Raw genomic sequence first — 10117 nt, forward strand, 5'->3', positions numbered from 1 at the left:
CGGTCTCTCCTTGTTCATCAACACAGCAAATTCATCAAGAAACTACAAAGTATTTAAAAACAGAATTTAAGAAGTATTTAAACAATTTTTAAGACAAAATTCAAAAATCTAAAATGGAAAGAAGTAGTGTAGTATAAGTTCATATAAAAGTATTTACCTAAAAGAAAGACAAAATAAAATTCAGACAATCATGACAGTGAGTCAACTCGATAGACATCTTAAATAGTCGTGGGCTACAACAATGCAGTGCCATACCGAATGGTAAGATAGACAGTGTTGTAAGACAAACACTGCAATATACCACTAGGAGATTAGACAAAACAGCTATGCAATATAATACTTTATACATTAAAGTGACTAGTTTTAAAGTTTTACTAGCCTCTTTTTAAAGTGGCCAAGTGTGTGGATTTATAGGTTCTAGTCTTTGGCCTTTAGATCTCAAAACGAGGGTTTTTTAACTGTTTTTTTTATTTACTTAAAATAATTGTGAAATATCACAACCAATTTCTGCATTTGGGCCTCTCTGTCAGAGAAACAGTCCCCCATCACCCCACCCCCCCATTTAATAGATTGATTTTCCAAATTCCAAAAAACAACAACACAACAAAATGTTAAAAATCAATCAATAAAAATCTATTGAATAAAATCAACACCAGGGATATCATGGATATAATAAAAAATTGTACAATCGTGAAAGAGACAAAACAGTAAATGGGTCCTTCTGAACATTCAAGATTGTTTTACAGTTGATACAGTTAAAACTCCATGGTTTACTTCATGGATTAGTTGCCAAGTATTAAATAAATCACCAACTATTAATTAAGAATTAAGAATTAAGAATTATTAAGAAGACCAGAATGATAGTCAACTGAATATTTGATTACCCCTCTACTGAGAGGATTTACACCTCTTAGTGAGAAAGGGGTGAATTGCTCGATTCAAGTGTGGAGATTTTCGTCAATGGGTCTGCGTTTGCATATGTGTGGGTTAGGTGTGAGGGCTTTCAGACCTGTTGGGTGACACGGCCATTAAGTGCAAACAAAGAGATGGCCCAAGGCTTTATAGTAGGAGCAACTTGGAGAGGACAGCTGGAGCATGACGGGGCCCAGGCAGACGAGTGATTGGGGCATTGCTGACCCATGCAAGAACCATGACAGGTTCGCGCTCAGACCCTGGCTGTGATTATATCCCCCTCGATGACGTAATTTTGCCCCCAGGCTGCATTTGTGGAAAAGCAGTTGCAATGCTATATCTGTCCACCTGGGGGAGCAGTGGTTCAAAACGTAAAGCAACTTGTATATACGGGATATTCCTGTGTTTATTTAATGAAAAATATACATGAATTGGAACGGAACATATGTTCTGTACATCTAATACAGTCAATATATAAAAATCTATTTGGCAAGGTGGCGCAGTGCGTGGCACGGTGGCGCAGTGCATCGCACTGCTGCCTCACCGCAAGAAGGTCCTGGGTTCGATTCCCACCTGGGGCGCTGTTGGCACCGTGCTCCGGCGGGTTATCTCCCAAATAGGAGCCTTTCTGTGTGGAGTTTGCATGTTCTCCCCGTGCTCACATGGGGTTTCCTCCACCTCACGTCAGTAAGGACCCCCCTCAAAAACATGCACCATCATCGTCTGACCAGCAATGGACACTTGTCCCCGGGCGCGTCCACGTATGCTGCCCACTGCTCCTGGCTGTGCCCCCGGAGGAAGGACAAGCCAGGATGGGTCAAATGCAGAGGATCCATTTCACAGGCCACCATCAAAGCGTGTGTGTGTGTGTGTGCAAGCATGTGTTGTAGTGTTGCGTGACGAATAAAGACTGTTTCTTCTATCTAATTTTAAAGAACTAATGGTTTGAAAGAGTGAATGAATCTATGTTTTTTTTGCAGGTGTATTAAATTGAATTAAAAAAATGAAAACACTGTGCGTAATGAGTCAGGTTTAGGGGTGAAAATCTGAAATCTCTCTCTGGAATGTGATTGTGTTTTTGTGAAGTTTGCGCCATCTCATGGTGACACACTGCAATTTGTTAAATGGGCGTGTTTACAGTCTAAATTAAACACGCCCTGTCAGGACACATGAGAAAAAGGTGGAATTACAGACGAACCGGCAACCGGCTGGAAAACACATGGTGATTGGCTGGAAACTGGCTGAAAGCTGGCTGCAAATCAGCTGTCAGACAGCTGGAAGAGGCCTCTTAAATTGGCTCCAACTATACCTGCAGTCTGCTTCGTAGTCACTCAAAAGATGCGTACGGCAGCAATTAAAGACAAGTACTGTACCCTTGTGTTAATTTTAGACTGGGAGAAAAAAACAGAAAGTAGCAAGCAATATGTTAAACAGCACAAACACATGATATCAATAAAGGGTGATGCAGCAATATGGATAAAAATGATCTAATACAATCAATAGTCATAATGAACAGATGGTCAACTACACTGTGTGCATGTGCATTAGTTGTCGCTCTGAAAAGCAACAGGATCGATAGATCCCAATAATATACTTCAAATTACTATTTCCATCAAGTAGTAACATAATAACTTTATATAACTTTATATATAAACTTTTATAATTATTATTAGTAGTAGTAGTAATAATAACTTATAAGGTACTCACACAGCACACCTTAGGACAAAAAAAAAAACCCTGCTCCAATTTTCAGAGTTAGGTTTACCTCTTACACAATGAGTTGAATGACCTTGGGACAATAAATGACATTAAAAAAAAAAAAAATAGCGGTGTAACCATTGAGGTGGTAATGTACATAATAGCAGTGTAAGGTTTAGAAGATAAGGTAACTCACCAAATTGTTGAAGATAGTACGATTCAGTATTGATGAATTTATCAAATGTACATTATGCTTAACCAGTATACTGCACACATGCTGTATAACAGGCATCAATAGTTCACCCTTGGATTTTCCCCTAACCCTGGTCTTATTCTGAGGTAGGGCTTAGGCCTTTATTTGTTTGTGTTGACCACACCCCTGACATTTATTAGAGGCCCAGTTTTTATTTGAGTAACTGTTTATATTTGAGGAAATATGGTAACTCAAATATATGAGTTACCTTATCTTCTAAACCTTACACTGCTATTATGTACATTACCACCTCAATGGTTACACTGCTATTTTTTTTTTTTTATGTCATTTATTGTCCCAAGGTCATTCAATCGTCACAGAGAACACAGAGGAATATTTTTTTGAGAGCTTTGTGCTTTGTGTTTATTTTATTCAAGCACAGTATGGAACCAGATGAGAATGACAAACAGATATATATCTATATATATCTATATCTATATATCTATATATATCTATATATATATACATATATATATATATATACATATGTGTGTTTATGTGTGTGACCAACCATCGCCTTTGGGAACATTCAGTGGCTTTTGACTTTTTTTTCCGCATCATTTGAAAGTGAAGAATCAGAGGTTCAAAACAAGGTGTCACTTGTGAACATCAAGCAAATATATTTAAAGCTATGACTTGTTAATGACAAGGGAGTGGCAAACTGTGATTCTTAGATAATCACCTTCAAAGATTTCCTCCACATTTGGCTTCATTCAGCCAGATCCCAGAATTCAAATGAGTGGAGGACCAACAGAGCCACATGGCTACTTGTCACATGGCCACTTGACACTCTGCTAAATGGCAACTTGACACCTTTCTGAATGGGGGCAATCTCTGCACAGCGCCATCGACACACAACATCTTATGTTTTGATTAAAGCTTTTATTTAATAGTAAGAATATACATGTTTTATAAAAGTGGAATTATTTTGGAGTTTAAAAGTGCCGACAACATAACAAAATGTAGAGTCTATCAATAATATGAGTCTCTGTATATCAGCCTCAGTGTGTCATTTAATATATAAATGTGCGTATGCCAAAAATCTTCTAATAACTCCAAGAGTTCTTGGAGTTATTATAATGGGCTAACCCCAACCCTACCCCAGCTTCACTCTGAGAGCCTGTTTGGGGCTGCCTCTTATCATTTTCTTTTTGCCCCTGGCTGCATTTGCAGGTAAACTTGAGTATCTTGTCCATTTCTACTTGTTCATAATCTGTATCACCAACCTCAACGGACTTCATCACGTCATCAACTTCTTCTGTTGTAACAACAACGGGCGTATCATCGGCCTCCTCCGGTGGTTCTTAAAATATTCAGTTTCATCGATTTCAACCGATTTCAACATTCAGGTTGAAATCGGCTGTTTGAAATGTTCTGCAAGTCCGGGATAACGCCGCTATCAGATTCAGCATCGCTGTCGGAGAACTGACTGTCATCGGTCCAGTACGCGCTGCTTACAGTGACTTGGATCTATCACACTGGTCAGATTAATGTCCGTGATATGATTTAGATCCGCCACCCACTTCTCTTAATCCATAACAGAGATGAAAGCATTCACAGACAAACGAAACTGGATCCTCGTCTTGTTTACAGAAGTGACGTCAGCGTGACTTCTTCGTTGGTATACCTTGGTATACGCCCCCTACACAATGACGTGTCCATGTGTGTGTAAAAGTAGTATGATTTAAAGGTTGAACTCTATCAAAATGGTTTAACATTGTGACTTCACATCATATGGAATATGGAGGAGTGATCTTTACCTGAGCTTTACCTCGCTTTAAAGGAAACAATCGATTGGCGTTGTTCAGCGCTATTCACCGTCTCGGTAAGTGAACTGTGTTTCCCCATGTAATCTATGGGGAATATTTAACTCCATGGTTTAATATTTTTCTACTATTTATAAATCAAACTTGGTTTTGAAAATACGTTGAGATAAAAAAAAAAAAAACACAAAGGAACACAAATCTGGAAAAATCTAATTTTCCTTCTAGAAAGGTTTTTTCAACTTATTTGCCTCCTCCTGGCGATTTTAGAAGGGCGTGACGATGCGGTTTTTGCTGCGGTGGGTCACATATGTGAGTATCAAGCCCACGGCCTCCTAGCGCCACTAGGGGCTGCAGTTCTCTCCTCTGCCACTCCTTCCTCCTGCACCTCCAAACATACCTGAGATCCATCATCAGATGCGCTTGTATTTACTCCTCGGCCCTCCATTCACTCATCGCCAGATTGTCAACTAACCTACCTCATCGTTCCGGTCCTGCTTTGTCAGGCCTGGTCCGGTAGTTCCGTCTGTCCGGACACGTTCCAGCCCGACCGGGTCTCTCCCATCATCACCCCAGTGACTCTGAATAAAACTCCTTTGTTTACCCCCGTTTGCCAGCCCCCTCTCTGTCATGCGTTTGAGTCCCTCTGAACTCGGGTATTCACAGTACGATATGGCCAAACCATGGACTCGACGCAGAGACGTTCTATCATACACTCCTGGAACACAGCGTTCTCCTGTGGCAGCACGAACAAGCCCTCCGGGACATCGCGGACCACCTCAGTAACATCTCGGCGGCCATGAGTAGCCTCCAGGTACACCAGCTCCGCCAGTCCCGCCAGCTCCACCTCGGCTACCAGCGCCCCTCTGGTCCACCGAGGGCGCCACGTTCGGGCCCCGGCTCCATACGACGGCGACTTCGGGACCTGCCAGACTTTCTTGGTCCATTGTGCCGTAGCCGTCGTCCTACTCCACCGAGAGCTCCCACATCACCTACCTCATCGCCTCCCTGAGAGGGGCGGCTCTCGTCTGGGCTTCAGCGGTGTGGGAACGTCGAGATCCCAAGAGCTGCTCCTACGAGGCCTTCCTACAGGAGATGAGGAGGATCTTCGATCAAGCAGTTTGCGGAGAAGAAGCAGTGAAGAGGCTCCTCTCTCTTTGTCAGGGTCCCCGCACCGTCTCTGCGCTTTTCGTAGAGTTCCGGAGTATGGAATGTCGGGGCGCAACAGGACATTTTCCAGCAGACCCTGAATGACCACCTTCCTGACAAGTTAGTGCGGCGTAGTCTGACCCTTCAGCTCTTAGTCCTCATAGATTCCGAATCGGACGAGAGCTTGGCTTGGCGCCCGTTCCTCTCCCCATACCGATGGGGGTCAAGGTGCTGATTGGGATACACCTGACCCGGATAGAGCACCGGACGATCCCCCTTGAGCTGCTGCTGTCCGGGAACCACCGGGAATCCATGGTATTCCACCACATCGACTCTCCCCAAAACCCCCTGGTTCTGGGTTATCCCGGTTACCCCCCGACAGACTGGACCACCGGTAGAATTACCGCATGGAGCACCCACTGCCACTGTCTCTGTTCTGCCTCGGCCCCCTCGTCAGGCACTCCTCCAGTTTCCCCCAAAAGCCCAGACCTGTCCTCCCTCCTGGAACACTTAGGCCAAGTACGCCTGGCCCTGCAGCGCCTCCTAGAGAACACCGTCATCAACGTCATCACCCCAGTGACTCTGAATACAACCTTTGTTTACCCCCATTTGCCGGGGCTGGCAAATGGGGGCTGCGTTGTGCGTTTGAGGGCCTTCGAACTCAGGTCTTAACAGTGTGTGTGTAACATCTTTATTATGTTATATAAATGTGGCGGACCAAGGGGCATCGTCAAGCACCAGCTGCAGACGACAGCACGGTTCCCTTTCCTGCGGCTGCCAAGCTGCCTCAAATCGGCCCAATCAGTGCCGACTGGTACGACTCAAGGCAGGCAGATTTCTTAATGTTTGTCTGTCTTGCAGAGGGGATTGGCGCACAGGCTCGTCAGCCGGCCAGGAGCCAGAGGAGAACGCCATTTCTCATGCACCGGAAATCATCCTCTCATCAAGAGGTTTATTTTTCACATGGAGTACATATACATACCTTCATAGAATATATACAGTGAAATGTCTTTGGAAGGCATGGTACCTGCATGGGTCAGCCACACCCCAATCACGGATCTGCCTGGGCCCTGTCATGTTCAAGCTGCCCTCTCCAAGTGGCTCTTAGTGTATGTGTTGTAAGTGTGTGTCATGTCTCACCCGTGGCTGCTCCTGCACCTCGGGAGACGCATCCGACACCATGTTGGACTTGTTAGAGTTGGCGTTCACATCAGCAGATGTGCTTGCCGGTCGACCTCCCACCTTCCCGTTCATATCCGAAACACAACTCCTGCACAGAGGGAGACATGCACAGTGGATGGAGAGAGGCGTGGGAGAAATCAGTTGAGTCAGAGACCGAGAGGTGAACTGAAAAGGTGAAAACAGGGTGCGGTGCTTATCAGCTATGTGCTGCCTGTGAAACTCAATGCACTGGTGAGTTTTGTTGACGGTAATGTTCCCATGGTTTAATGATATGGGTAAAACAAACTGCATTTAAAACAACAATTTTTTTGTGTTTTCATTTTTACAAGGGCTGTCAAATAATATTGATGAATCGCATGCTATTCTTGCGATTAATCACAAATAATCACAATCCATGTTTTTTTTTTTCTATTATTTTTAATCACAAAGATGCAAAATGTATCTCCTAACTAACTCAGCTTTTGAGATAGTCTAAAATTTCCAGTATAGAAAAATCACAGTAAATTTACATAAATAATGAACAATCAGGAATATCTACATATTCGATCAATACATTCCAAAGGCTAAAGGGATGGTATTGAAGTTTGAATGGAAGTTTTAGGGATAACCTTGTGTGTGATAGATGCAAATTATGTGTGTGTGTGTGTGTGTGTGTGTGTGTGTGTGCGCGCGCGCGTTGAAGAGAAACCAAGCACAGTTGAATATGTCATATCCCATGCTTTAGTGCTGTATTTACTTGCAGCAGGCATAGAGTGCTTATGTGATACTGTGTGCTTCACTCACTGTAGGTACATATTCAAGCCTGTGAACTCCTCCAGCTGGATCTGACTCACTGCATGTCCAGCTGGTTCACTCTGGTCATTTTGACTGGAGGGAGTGACAGAGAGAAAGAGAGAGGTCAACATATGGTATCATATACAGTAGTAGTTGTTACACTCTCTCCATCTATCTATCAATGAATGTTCAATTACGTGGCACCTTGCCAGTCATTCATATCAAACATGGTTATTTTCAGCATGACCATAATGTTGATCCGTGTGTGTGTGTGTGTGTGTGTCTGATAGTGTAACAATATATCTAAATCCATGTAATCACATAAACATAATGCACACACATAATGAAGAACACAACTTCATGTAGCTTCCAGTCACACACTTTTATTTTTGCACACAGGGTTAATTCTTTCACAAACCTTTTAGATTGTGTCCTCCCTTGGATTCCTGCCAAAAAGCTTTCCCCATCCTCAAAGCTTGCCTTATCTTGGCCTGACCAATTATTTTCTGCACCTGTGATGTCAAGCTGACTGTATATTCTCTGTATCTATGACGTCGAACTGACCTTATATTCTCTGACTCCCTGAAAATAAACTGTTCGACTCAGAGAGCTGCTCCTTAGCTCTCTGATTCAACCCTTGTAGAAGTAAAACCAACGTCTGTCTGCCACTTTATTTAAGACCACCGATTGACAAACTGCAGATTAGAGCAACCCTTTAATTTCTGTAACAAGAGATGAAAATTGCGTGTGTGTGTGTGCATGTGCGTGCGTGCGTTTGTGTATGTGTGTGTAGGTGATGGTGGGGGCAGTGTACGCCGATTGTTTAAGTTGTGGTGGCCGGTTTCATGTGTGTGTCTGGTGATTTAGGCTGCAATGTTCTGGCAGGCTGCAATGTTCCGGGCAACTTTCGTTAGCAATACCTGCCTCCCGCTCGAGAGGATTGGGATTAACTCAAGCAGAAACGGAAGACAGAAGACGCCACGCAATTTAAATGTCCCACACACCCAAATGGGACGTTGCTGTTAAGTATCCTGTGATCTTGAGAGGACACGCAGGCCGAGAGACGAAAAACGTGTCATCATTCTGTCAAAACCAGCTGTAGATGATTTTTACATTTCTTAAATTGCACTGTAAATCCTGTAAACAGTTTGGCAACATGACACCATGAAACCATGTAATTGATTGATGATAGAAACCATGTAATTGAATAACTTCTGTTCTGCTGAGGTGTGCATATTCCAGCCCTCCCAAATATGTTCCCAAAACTACCAATTATTGCTTGTTTGCGGCTCTCCAGCAAACCAGCTGTACAGTTTTATCGAGTATGTGAGTTAGGGCTGGGCGATAAAACGATCTTGATCATTTTCGCGACAAAATCTTCCACATTAAACAGGCAATTGTACATAGCAGAGAAACAACCATGTGACACGAACAGCCAATCGTACAGCAGGAGTACCAGGGCTTCCTCCGCTCTCCCCAGCCGTGGATCTTCCTCACACACCAACTTGAACTCGAATTCGCCCTCCTCCCAACCCAAACCTGAGCCAGGTGCAGCCCCCATCCCCGCAAAAAGAATCCAAATTCAGTGACATCTGGTCTGACACGGTCGGAGAGAGTCCCTTGCTCCGCTCCAAATGTCTCTGCATATAATAGAGTGCAGATTCGGGAACATTCCGGACTGTTCTCAGACGAAAATGATAATATTATATATTATATATAAATGTATATTTATATATATATATATATATATTTATATATTACATATTTATTTTAAATCATTTTTTTTTCATTTTTTTTTTTTTACATGTTTTATTTTATTTGTATTTATTTATTCAGTGTTTAACATGAAGCCATGAGAACACTCTTAAATTGAGCATTATTATTATTAAATATATTATTATTGACATCATTCAATATAAAAAAAACATACAATAAAAATTTTGGCCATATCATCAAGCCCTAATGTGAGTATTTTTCACTCAGTTCAGCAACAAAGGACTAGCTGGCTGGCTTTGCTATGCTTACAGCAACGCACCTAGAAAAATAATCTCTTTATGTAAAATTGTAGAACAGAGTCGATTTTTATCCAATACTTGAATGGAATTTTTCAACCTGCTTCATGTGTCTGTCAGACGTATGTATTTTGATTCTGAGGTATAAGTAAATAATGGTAGTCAAGGGAGGTCAGCAAATAGACTCGCATTGAGGTGAGGGACATATACAGACAAATCTTCAATCACTTTTAAAGGCAGTATACACTTGTTATGAAGCCCACATAAATTGCATTACATTGGGAAATTAATTGGGGTAATTAAAAAGTGGATTAGCCCCTGTGAGACCAATAGAATTATGATTCTTTTTTGTTTTCACATTATCCAATAGTGTG

The 10117-nt window shown here is 42.4% G+C and overlaps 1 protein-coding gene across 1 annotated transcript in view; it reads right to left on the minus strand.

The window, feature by feature from the left end:
• plekha6 (pleckstrin homology domain containing, family A member 6) overlaps positions 1-10117 on the minus strand; it is a gene marked incomplete at its 5' end in the record, with an annotated part of 87352 nt that overhangs the window by 75455 nt on the left and 1780 nt on the right. The window contains 2 exons of the mRNA XM_080000409.1: positions 6916-7045; positions 7741-7824. Coding sequence (XP_079856535.1) covers positions 6916-7045; positions 7741-7824 — 214 coding nt within the window. The remainder of the gene's footprint in view (positions 1-6915; positions 7046-7740; positions 7825-10117) is intronic.

Source organism: Zeus faber (genome assembly GCF_960531495.2).
Source record: "Zeus faber genome assembly, chromosome: 5".
In the NCBI taxonomy this organism is placed as follows: Eukaryota; Metazoa; Chordata; class Actinopteri; order Zeiformes; family Zeidae; genus Zeus; species Zeus faber.